The sequence below is a fragment of the Mus musculus genome, chromosome 15, assembly GCF_000001635.26.
Source record: "Mus musculus strain C57BL/6J chromosome 15, GRCm38.p6 C57BL/6J".
NCBI lineage: Eukaryota > Metazoa > Chordata > Mammalia > Rodentia > Muridae > Mus > Mus musculus.
Genome location: NC_000081.6, coordinates 101,883,028 through 101,894,599, shown reverse-complemented (window position 1 = coordinate 101,894,599; position 11,572 = coordinate 101,883,028). Strand labels below are relative to the sequence as shown.

At 48.6% G+C, this 11,572-nt stretch overlaps 1 protein-coding gene across 1 annotated transcript; it reads left to right on the top strand.

Annotated features, from left to right (window-relative positions):
* The first annotated feature begins 1,679 nt into the window (after positions 1 to 1,679).
* Positions 1,680 to 10,249, top strand: Krt76 (keratin 76). Its single transcript, NM_001033177.2, has 9 exons — positions 1,680 to 2,286; positions 3,898 to 4,118; positions 5,051 to 5,111; positions 5,506 to 5,601; positions 6,062 to 6,226; positions 6,318 to 6,443; positions 7,082 to 7,302; positions 8,851 to 8,885; positions 9,470 to 10,249. Exons 1-9 carry the CDS (start codon positions 1,741 to 1,743, stop codon positions 9,781 to 9,783), a joined length of 1,785 nt encoding a protein of 594 aa, NP_001028349.1. The 5' UTR covers positions 1,680 to 1,740; the 3' UTR covers positions 9,784 to 10,249.
* The last annotated feature ends 1,323 nt before the right edge of the window (positions 10,250 to 11,572 follow it).

The following is an 11,572-nucleotide window of genomic DNA, read 5'->3' as shown; positions in this document are numbered from 1 at the left end:
TTCATCAGAGACAGGTGTGGGAATAGGTCTAGTTATATGTAGTCCTAGACCTCAAGTTGTGAGTCAGTTGTGGTGTGTTACTCTGGTGTGCTAGGATCTGGAGAGCCAGAATGGCTGCAGCCAAGCCTTTCCACAGAGAATTGCAGAGCCTAGAGGGATAATGGCATAGGAACAGAAGGGGATACTGGCTAGACCAGACAGCAGCGTGGAAAGGAGAGCCCAATACTTTGTTGCAACTAAAGTGTACTGTAGCAAGTCTTTTGCTACTTTGTGAGTTCTTCTTTTGTCCACATTTTAACACTTTTCTTCACCCTTCTCCTATGCTTTCAACCCCCAACACTAGATAGGAGAGAAAAAAAAGGACAGAAGGGATAGGGAATAGGGGGACAATGTTATCCTTAGAATACTGCCTACTGATCAGGGGCATCATGTTCCGTGGGGCAAGTTTGATCTTTGCTCTCAGGATATCTAACTTCTTGTTGTTGTTTCTTTGTGCACAACAACTTAACTGTGACCAACAGCAATCAACAGCAACTAGCCACCAACCCACCCACAGCAACCAACAAACTACCTCTTGGTGCCCTAGCATTTATATATCCTCAGAGAACTCTCCAGAATTTCCAACATCACACCGTTGTAGAAACTATCTGCTGATGGCCTGTTAGAGCATGAGGCAAATCAAAATCGCCTGTTGTGGACAATCTGAAGCAGCCCCATATTCTATACCTGGGATTAAGATGAAAACACATTCTTATAATATTTCTGTGTTTCTTAAAGAAGCCAAAGTGTCAAAATTGTCACTACAGTGTACCCATAATTCTTATCTCAGGAGGAGTGAAGTCCTTGAACTGACTCTACTACCCAGAGGAACTCTGTATTGTGTCCTGTCATGCTTCTGGATCTAGGAACCACCTGCCATTAGGATGGTGGGGGCAGATCTACTCTGAGACCTTCCCTCTCCCCAGCCTCACACTTCTTGGCTTTGAATCATGATCTTCCATTCCTCAGGAACTAGACACTTTGGCTTCATTTAGTTTCTCACAACTAACACATCTCACTTTAAACTCTGGGTCTGCTTAGATGGAAGCCTTTGACTACAGAGGTAGCAGACTGGATCCCATGTCAATGCATTCATTTTTTCATGGTCAGTTCCTCTCTAAGTGCTCTCTGAAACACAGGGCACAGGCATTATGCCACGAGAAGGCAGTGTCTGGCAATGAGAGAAACAGCTTGGGCACTATGGGAGTGCCACAGGACCTGGCTCATAACAAATTGTTCAATGAATTTAGGCCTGGGATTCAGTTCCCTGGAAGAGGTTGACCAGTTCTAATGGCCCTTGTCATGGAGATCAAGGGCCCCTAATCCCTTAGGGTCTAGAGCCAGCTCATCTTGCTGTAATGGGTTCTGCTTAACTCTCAAAAATTCTTGAGGAAATCACACGTTGGGAGGGAGGAGAGAGCTCAGCCTTTTGTCAACTGAGGCAAGTTTGGGTGATTAAGCTAAGAAAGCAAAGCCATTTTGGCCCAGAGGATTATCTTTGAGGTGTGCTAAGAACCAAGAAGTAACTTGTTGCCTGTGAGGCAAACCAAACCCGAGATGACTCTCAGGTAATTGCCTACGTCTCCTTCTGCCAAGTCAGGCAGCCTGGGATATAAAGGCCAGCTTCCCCTGCAATCGCCATCCTCTCCTCAGCCCTTTGCTCTGCTAAGTTACTGCTAGCTCACTGCCACACTCCTCACTATGAGCAGACAAGCCTGCAAGAAATCCTTCAGTTGTGGGAGCCAGGGCTTCTCTGGCCACTCAGCTGTGGTATCTGGCAGCAGCAGGAGCAGCTGTGTGGCTCGCTCTGGGGCAGCCAGTGGAGGGGCTTGTGGGTTCCGGAGCGGAGCAGGTAGCCTTGGCAGTCACAGCCTCTACAGCCTGGGTGGCAGTAAGAGTATTTCTATCAGCGTGGCGGCTGGTGGCTCCCGGGCTGGTGGCTTCAGTGGAGGGCGTAGCAGCTGTGGCAGTGGCTTTGGAAGTGGCTATGGAGGTAGCCTTGGTGGTAGTAGAGGAATGGGAGCTGGCTTTGGGGGCCCTTCTGGATTTGGGGGAGCTGGTGGCTTTGGTAGGCCTGGTAGCTTTGGCCCTGGTAGCTGCCCTGGTGGAATCCAGGAAGTGACCATCAACCAGAGCCTCCTGCAGCCCCTCAATGTAGAGATTGACCCCCAGATTGGGCAAGTGAAGGCCCAGGAGCGTGAACAGATCAAGACCCTCAACAACAAGTTTGCTTCCTTCATCGACAAGGTAAGGGCAAGGCCTAGAGGCATTGTGGGTGTTTGGACTCCTAGGGCTTGGTTTATGAAGTTGCCAGGGGGATGTCTGGTCCTGTGATATTCTGTTTCCAGGATACTGAGAACACCTTTCTTGTTCTTTCTGCCCTGTTATTCTAGCTGTGGAAGGAGAGAAGGGTTCTGGTCTTAATTTCCCTGTAGTGCTCAGATGAGGGGCTTAAGTCTGCTTTAGTTCTGAAGAATTTAGTCGCAAACCCAGAAACAGCTCACTTTCTCTTTGACAAGTACTACTCAACACTTTCAGCTAGCAACTAAGTAACCTTGCACACATCTTGGGATGGCTTCTCTGTATCTTCAACTGCACCTTACCTAGCCAGGGATATTATGCTTCTGCCAGTGGTAAGTCAAACTGTGCATGATGGGGCAGAGCAAGGCATGCTGGGTCTAACGCAGAGATGAGCCCAGGATTTGGAGTGAACCTTGGTCAGTTGCAAGATAAATCTCTTAGGATTCACTGGCTATTTTTTACTACCTTCATGGAGGCGAAAGAAGCTTGTATGTAAAGACCAGTTAGAAGTTATTTTAGTCACACTGACCCACTCTGGCTTTATTTTGAAGGATCCTGACAGACATGGGTAGTCCTGGGTTTGGCTGTTCATTTTGCCACTCTGTATGCACCTAACCTTTGGTGACTTCATGCTGTTCAGGTGGTTGTAATGGTTAAGGGACACAGAACATATGAAAACAGAAGGTATACAAAGTACTCCACACATGCCAGTTCTCCCTTTTCTTTCTTCTTTTTTTTGGTCGTTGTGAATCACTTTATTGCTCTGTTTTTTCTTTTTCCTTTTCTCTTTCTTTTTCTTTTTCTTTTTCTTTCGAGACAGGGTTTCTCTGTATAGCCCTGGCTATCCTGGAACTCACTTTGTAGCCCAGGCTGGCTTTGAACTCAGAAATCTGCCTCCCGAGTGCTGGGATTAAAGGCGTGCACCACCACGCCCGGCTCTGTTTTTTCAAATTTTATTTATTTATTTATTTATTTATTCACTCCATATTTTATCTGCCCCCCCTTCCCGTCCATCCTCTGACTGTTCCACATCCCATACCTTCTCTCCAACCGCTGTCTCCATGTGGATGTTCCCACTCCCACCCCACCTGACCTCAAAACTCTCTGGGGACTCCAGTCTCTTACTCTAGAAGACCCAACAAGCAGCTGAAAGAGTCAGAGGCAGATATTTGCACCCAACCAATAGACAGAAGCAGCTGACCCCTGTTAATGAATTAGGGAAGCTTGAAAGAAGCTGAGAGGAAGGGCGACTCTGTAGGAGGACCAGCAGTCTCAATTAATCTGGACCCCCAAGATCTCTCAAACACTGGACCATCAAACAGGCAGCACACACCAGCTGCTATGAAGCCCCCAACACACATACAGTAGAGGAACTGCCGGGTCTGTGTTCATTCAGAGTCGATACACCTAACCCTCAGCTTTCCCTTTCCTAATCCACATCTTCTCCAAAGTCTGAAGCGCAGAGGCCGCCATGGATCGAAGAACTGGGCCTGCTCCCCTCTTTCTGCCCTTTGCCACAAGCCAGGTGGAAAGCCTTACCTTCCTCTCTTCATGCAGGTGCGCTTCCTGGAGCAGCAGAACAAGGTCCTGGAGACCAAGTGGGAGCTGCTGCAGCAGCAGACCATACGCTCTGGCTCAGGACCCCAGAACCTGGAACCTTTCTTTGAATCCTACATCAGCTGCCTGCGCAAGCAGTTAGATTCACTTCTGGGGGCGAAGGGGAGCCTGGAGGGAGAGCTGAAGAGCATGCAAGACCTGGTAGAAGACTTCAAAAAGAAGTAAGGGTCCCCATGAGGGTGGCTTTCCTCCTTTGAATTTTCAAACAGGTCTTTAGTTAGCGTTTTCCAATAGGTTTATTGAGTGAAGTCTGGCTAGGTAGAAGCTGGGCAAGTGGGGACTCATGCTTATGGGGCCAATATTTACTGGCAGGTTCCCCTCCTACATCAGCTCACATGAGCAAGAGGATTTCCTGAGAACTCTATAAAAATCACCTAGGAAGGTTATCAAAAGGGGCACACCCCCGTGTTCCAGTTGCTGCTATTTTTAAGCAGTGGGTTTGGGTCAGGGCTGGGTCTGAATGCTTCTTGGCCCTGGTCCAGGGCTGTATTGTGCAAATTCACTTAGCGTGCCTGGTCTCTTGATTCCACAGCTTCACTCTGCCTCCTCCTTATGGTTCCAAGTTTGAGTTCACACCTGAGATCTGTGAGAAGTGAACAGAGACTCCTGAGGTTGAAGGGAGCTCTAGACATCCCCAGGAGTCAGGACCCACATAGAGGGGTAACCTGCTCCTGGGAGTTCTTTCTTCCACCACTGTACAAGAGGGTGTCACCTGCTTGGTGACAGGCTCCAGGCAGGGCTGTGGGAATTCAAGAGCTAGACTAGAGCTTGCTTTCCAGCTTGTGTAAGTGAAACCATGGCAGTACACCTGAGCTTTTCCTGTATGTATGTATGTATGTATGTATGTATGTATGTGGCCCTCATCTTTTCCACCTTTGTATTTTATATATGGGTATTTTGTCTGCACTGACATCTGTGTACTGGAAGAGGGCATTGGATCTTGTGAGTCTATGGTTATAGCTAGTTTTGAGCTGACTCATGGGTGCTGGGAATTGACCCCAGGACCCCAGGAAGAATAGCCAGTATGTTTAGCTGCTGAGCCATTTCTCTATTTCTGAAATCACTGTCTTAACCTGTGGCTCTGTCTGTCCAGGTATGAAGAGGAGATCAACAGGCGTACTGCTGCAGAGAATGAATTTGTAGGGCTGAAGAAGGTGAGTGAGCCGTTGGGTAGACCCAGAATCCCTTTGTCTCCCACAGAGGAAGCTGAGTACTGCTTACTTCTTTCCATACATTCTTAGGAAATGTTTGAAGGAAGAGGTTCATCTTTAAACCCTATTGCAGCTAGCAAGCTAGTTAGTAATGGGAACTAATGAATATTTATACATAGCATTAATCAAAAATTTTTTTTAGTCTACACTATACCCTACTTTGTTTCTGTTCTCTTTAAAAGGTAAAGTGAGAAGTTACATTTGAAAGGGCCAGGAGAGGAACAAGCGAGAGAGAGAGAGAGAGAGAGAGAGAGAGAGAGAGAGAGAGAGAGAGAGCTCAGAGAGAGGCTTGGGTAGGAGGGAACAGGGGCCATTCTCTGGTTTTTCTTTCTTTCAGGATGTAGATGGAGCTTTCATGAACAAAGTGGAGCTGCAGGCTAAAGTGGACAGTCTGACAGATGAAATCAACTTTCTGAGGACTCTCTACGACATGGTGACTCTTTAGTTTGCTGCTAGAGACTGCCCACCAGTAACTTCACAAGCACAATGTTAGGGAACAGACAACCCACCCACAAAACCAGCCACTGGGCTCCCACTCAGCTCTGCCCCACTCAGGGAATGTTCCCTTTGCTCCTCCCACCTGCAGTGTCTGGGTTCCTCTTCTCCCTAAGCTCCACAGTTCCTGATCACAGTCACCTACTAAATGATAGCCTCTGCCCTGTGCTCCATGGAGAAACCACACTTGGGCTCATGAGCTGGTGTTTACAGGCAGATACACTGCTCATCTTTGCAGTTTGCCCTTTTCTTTTAGCCCCTTTGCTGGTACACTGTAGGCTGTAAGCATGACCTGAAATAAAAGCTTAATTTTCTAATGCCCCATTATTTAGCTCTGTTCTCAGGCATCTCTGCTACTGGAGAAGCCCTGGCATCATTTGGGATCATGTTCCCCGTAGGAGCTGTCCCAGATACAGAGTCATGTCAGTGACACATCTGTGGTCCTGTCCATGGACAACAACCGCTGCCTGGACCTGGACAGCATCATCGCTGAGGTCAAGGCCCAGTATGAGGACATTGCCCAGAAGAGTAAGGCTGAGGCTGAGGCCCTGTACCAGACCAAGGTAGGACCCTTGCATTTATCTTTAAGCTGCTTAAACTCTGATTGCCCACACTTTACAAGGCTGTGCTGATCCTCTGTCTCTCCCTTGTCAGCTTGGGGAGTTACAGACCACAGCTGGCAGGCATGGTGATGACCTGAGGAGCACCAAGAGCGAGATCATGGATCTCAACAGGATGATCCAGAGACTGCGAGCGGAGATTGAGAATGTCAAGAAGCAGGTGTGGCTAGTCTCCTTGGAGTGAAGGCTTGGGGCCTGGGAGAGAGGAGGCAGCAGCTGAGCTCCTCTGAACAATGTTTTCTCCATTCTATGGTAGAGTCACAGTCCAGGAGCCTCTGCTTCAGTTGTTTTTCTGCAGGCTGGGCTGCTTGGAATGTCAGTACCTAGGAGAGAGGGCTGCACACTCTGCACAGCTAATCTGACAACTGCAGGGTTGACCTTAAGCACTCAGCTGTACGGTATAGGGAGGTTCCCCCCCCCCTTACATAAGCCCAGTGGCTTCTTTGTATCACTGGAATAAGATATAACCCCAGTGGCTTCTTTGTATCACTGGAATGAGATGGTCAGGGAAGGGAGTTTTTCTTTTAAACTGTCTTGAAAAAGAGATCAAAGGCTAACGAGACCACTGTTACTGTGCCAGCTTAGGAAAGCAGATGTGTTTCTTTTCTTGATGAGTCATAAATTGGTCTTTAATGGACTCAGGATGAATTAGCCAAATTGCAACATCAACCTGACTTGTGAACTTGAGCCTCCAGGAGATGGAAGGAGGAGTGATGGGTGAAGAGATCCCTTCCTGTGAATCATCCGGTGTTTGTGTAGTAGACCTATACTAACTTCATCTTTTACTCTCTGGCCCAGAACACCAACATGCAGACATCCATTGCAGAGGCTGAACAGCGTGGTGAGCGGGCCCTCAAGGATGCAGATACCAAATTCCAAGACTTGCAGGTTGCTCTGCAGAAGGCCAAGGAGGACATGGCCCGGCTGCTGAAGGAGTACCAGGAGCTCATGAATGTCAAGCTGGCCCTGGATGTGGAGATCGCCACCTACAGGAAGCTACTGGAGGGCGAGGAGTGCAGGTGAGGCCCTTGGGGGTCAGCATTCTCCAAGTGTAGTTTTAGTGTGACCTGTAATATCAAACAAAGGAATAAATAATAACAGGAGAGGACAGGTTGGAGAGACAGCAGCAGAGGAAGCGATTAAGTCCACTGGTTTTCATCACTTACCATGTCTAATTATCTAATTTATCACAGGCACAGTATTGAATCACAAACTTCTATTCATAAATGTGGTAGGAAGAGCACTTTGATGCTGTAACAAAAGTTATAGGTCAGGACTGTCACCTGGAACTTTCCAGTGTGAAAATAGTGCACACCAGGCTGTCTGATCCAATAGCCATTACCTCTCTTCCCTCCTCCCCTCCCTCCCTCTAACTGTCATTCCTTCTCTTTCCCATCCCCTATTGCTTTTTTGGGATGGGAGTCTCACTCTGTAGCCCCAGATAATTTTGAACTTCTGAACCTTTCACCTCAGCCCCCCTGTGCCTGGATTCCTGGCTATGCATCAATGCCTGGCTCCTTCCAGTGTTTGAAATGGATGTAGTATAACTGGGGACCAGAGTTTTACACATTGAATCTACTTTGCATAGCTTCATGTGGCTAGTGGCCACCATATTGGAAATTTGGTATGAACAGTTTGTCAAACCCGATTGCTAGAGCTGAGTGTGTATGGGGAAGGGCATGATGCTTACATACCCCTGAAAAATGACACAGCGTAAAGTGTCAGGTAAAGGCTTAACGATGGGACTCCACATGTGAGGGCGGTGTCAAGAGAGAAGGGTCATACTACTGACCCCTGACTCATGCACCCTCATTCAGAGCCTTTGCCCCCAGTCAGATCACAGTGTGATCGAGGAAGGAGAGACCTATCGTGGGAGGAGAAGGATCTTTGTTGAGTCTCTGTAGGGGAACAGTGGAGATGAGTCAATTGAGAGTCATGTGATGATAAGGGAGTGGTCAGCACAGCGAGCACTGTGGCTGGGGGCACATGGACATTCCATGTCTGCTCAGCTACACCTGCTCCATGAACGAGCATAAGGCCCAGGGAGATGGTCATTGTGAGTCGGGAAATTTCAAATACAGCACACACCGTGGGTTAGCATCTCATATTTTCTCCACAATCACTACTACTGCTGCTGCCCTAAGCCCCATGTCACCCCAAGCCTCACTGGGGAAGGCTTCCTGGAAGAGGAAAATTGAGTAAATAAAGGGAGGGCTGGGAAGAGGGGGAGGGGAAGGGCATACAAGATAGAGATCATCTCTGGCCAGAGGTGAGGGAGGCTAATCCAGCAGAGGGTGGCAGTTTGCCTGGAACAGGTCTTCAAGGTGAAGGGTGGGAAGAGGCAGACATAGAGTGTGGTGGTCAGAGGTGCGGAGAGTAGTAATTGCAATCATCGGCCCCCTTCTCTGGGGAACATATTGATGGGAACAACCCTGGACTAACCTTTCCCTTCTCTGGGGCTTGACCCCTAGGAGGGCAGATGGGAGGAGGTGGTGCCCAAGGTTATGAGCCCTCAGTTCTTTGTCTGTTGACGCACTGGAGAAATAACTCTCTCTCTGTCTTTCCAGGTTGTCTGGAGAGTTTCAGAATGCTGTGAGCATTTGTAAGTAGCACATTCAAGAACCTTCCCCCGGGGGCTGGAGACTGCTCAGTGGGCACAGTGTAAGCATGAGGGTCTGAGTTTGAATTCTCCACCAAGGACTTAAAAGTTGGGTGTGGCATTATGCCTGGACCTGAGTATTGTGATTGAGGGGCTGGGTCCTGGGAACCATCCTTGCTAAAATGATCAGCTTCAGGTTTGGTGGGAGATCCCATTTCAGGGGAATAATTTGGAGACTGACATTCTTTTTACATGTGTGTGCACGGGCACATGTATCTTGCCCAGTTCACTCAAGGCATCCCTGTGATATCAGCCACTTCCCAGCTATAGCCCCGTGCTGTGCCCTTCATGTAAACTGCGATCCAGCTCTCTAAACCTTCTTATTGTGGGGTGTGCCCTAGGTTGGAGAAACAGAAATTTTACGAACACCAGTTCCTGTTCTTGGCTAGGGCACTAAAGAGCCAAGTTCGCTTGTTAATTTCAAGCTAACACCTCAGAGTATGTCGGAAGATATGCAGCAGAGCAGGGCATGACTGAGACAGTCAGCCTCCCCAAGTCTTTCTCCTGAACTTTCTGTTCCCCTGTAGCAGTGGTCAGCAATGTTACCAGCACAAGCAGCAGCGGAAGCTTCAGAGGGACCGGTGGCAGTAACTACGGAGGGGATAGCAGTGGCAGAAGCGGCGGCAGCAGCAGCAGCAGCAGCAGAGGCAGCAGCAGCAGAGGCAGCAGTGGGAGCAGACTTGGCAGTGGAGGCAGCATCTCCGTGAGCCAGCAGAGAATGGGCTTTAACTCTGGTGGCAGCCAGACCTCAGTAGGCAGCAGCTACAAGTCTGGCAGAGGAGGCAGCAGCAGTGTTCAGTTCTCTCAGACCACCAGTTCAAGCCAGCAACGCTCCAAGTGATCTTCAGGGGCAAAGCATCCACACCCTCCTGCTTTCCCTGCCTCAGCCTGCAATGGCATCTGCTCCCAACTTCTTGGCATCAACAGGTGCACAGTTCAACCCTGCTTTAACTCAAGTTCCTTGGAGAAGGGGCCGAACTTCTTTGCTCCTATATCTTTAAGTCTTCTCTTAGGTCAGGGTAGTCCAACTACTAGTCTGGGATGATGGCGCTCCTAGAGAAGAGCCTGTGGTGAATCTGAAATGTGGTCAGCAGTACCAGAGGCTAGGCCTTCCCAAGCTTTCTAGTCTAGCCTAGTCCATTCTGTCCATCTGTCACTCACAGGTGAAACTGTTTCCAAACTGTTGGTTCTCATGGGACTCTCCTGACAGCTGGCTCATCTATCCCCTTAAAACCTCCTGAGCTCTGGGTCTTTTGCTTATGAAAAGTTATATTCTCTTTTCTCAATAAATTTGCAGTGTGCTTCATAGACTGGTGTTTGCCTTTTATTCAAGGACTCATGGATCATAAGATTCAAGAGTAGAGTAAAATTAGGTCCTCTAGAAAACTAGAAGTAGGTATAAAAGTAGGTATAAAGGACACTGAGTTGATATGGTTTCAACTCTGCTCATCTACTTGGGCTCTTGGGATAGGTGTACAGAGCACTCATCTTGTTAAAGTGGGGACTCTCCCCACCTTCAGGAAGCACATCCCACTGCCCCTCTAGCCTCTGAGCAGGAATTCATGCTACTGGCTTGCACACAAGGGAGTCTTGTTTCATCCCCACTAGAGTAGACAGAGTAAATTCTGTCTGTGAACGGAACTCCTGGGGCCTCAAGCAGCCGACACACAACATCCTCTTTACCCTGAGCAGGTTCTGAGTCGCAAGGTTAAACAAGGCAAAGAGCCTACTGTGGGCTGGGGGTGTAGTTATGTGACAGAACACTTCATTCTATTCACTGAGCAGTGTGCTCACTTTGGAGTGTCCCACAGGGTCCTGCATAGGAGTTGGGGAACCCACGGGAGGGTTGGTATCCAATTAAAGGAATAAATAGAGACAAATTCATAGAACAAGATCCCCTTTCCCAACCTAAAAGAAGATGGGGTAGGGCCACGCTCCCAGTAGGACAGACTTGAAAACAGATTCCCTTGTAAAATGTTGTAAGGAGAGACGGTGGAGGGAGGTACTGAAAGGTTGGAAGATGCTGGAAAATGTGTGTGTGTGTGTGTGTGTGTGTGTGTGTGTGTGTGTGTGTTAGTAGGGGAAGCCTGGATAAGACCAGAAAAGAAAAACAGTCCAGGAAGGGCAAACTCCAGACCAAACCCCAGGAGACACAGCTGAGACAACATGCCCATGGAGCTATACCACAAGGGCTTCCAGAGTGATGGTTTTGTGTCTGAGGCTGAGCTAGGCACTGCGAGGGTAAGATCATTCTAAGTCTAGGGAGACTGACAATCCGTCCTGATCAGGGGCTGGGATGGTGGTTTGTTCTAAGTCTGGGGAGGCTGACAGCCCACACTGAGATTCTTTGGTCTTGTAGAACCTCTCAGATCCACTCCTCCCCCCTACTCCCCCCAGGGCAGCTTTTCATTGGTGATGGCAGTGAGGGTGTGTGAGTCTTTCTATACTTGTGTGGCATGGGCAGAGGGTGAGAGGAGCCTTCCCAGGTGCCCTAGGGAACCCCATCAATTGTCTTCAGCCCTTAGTGGTAACTGGCCTCTTTATTTTCCAGTTTCCAGCCTTCTCCATTCCCTCTCAAAGTCTTCTACACTGTGAAAAACATGCACACAACAAAATGCCCAAGATTCCAC

Bases quoted from the DNA above. Each gene is read 5' to 3' on its own strand.
- Krt76 (NM_001033177.2), top strand. From the start codon at position 1,741: ATGAGCAGACAAGCCTGCAAGAAATCCTTCAGTTGTGGGAGCCAGGGC. The intron at 6,444-7,081 runs GTGTGGCTAGTC...TCTCTGGCCCAG, and splicing joins TTGAGAATGTCAAGAAGCAG to AACACCAACATGCAGACATC. The intron at 8,886-9,469 runs GTAAGTAGCACA...GTTCCCCTGTAG, and splicing joins TCAGAATGCTGTGAGCATTT to CAGTGGTCAGCAATGTTACC.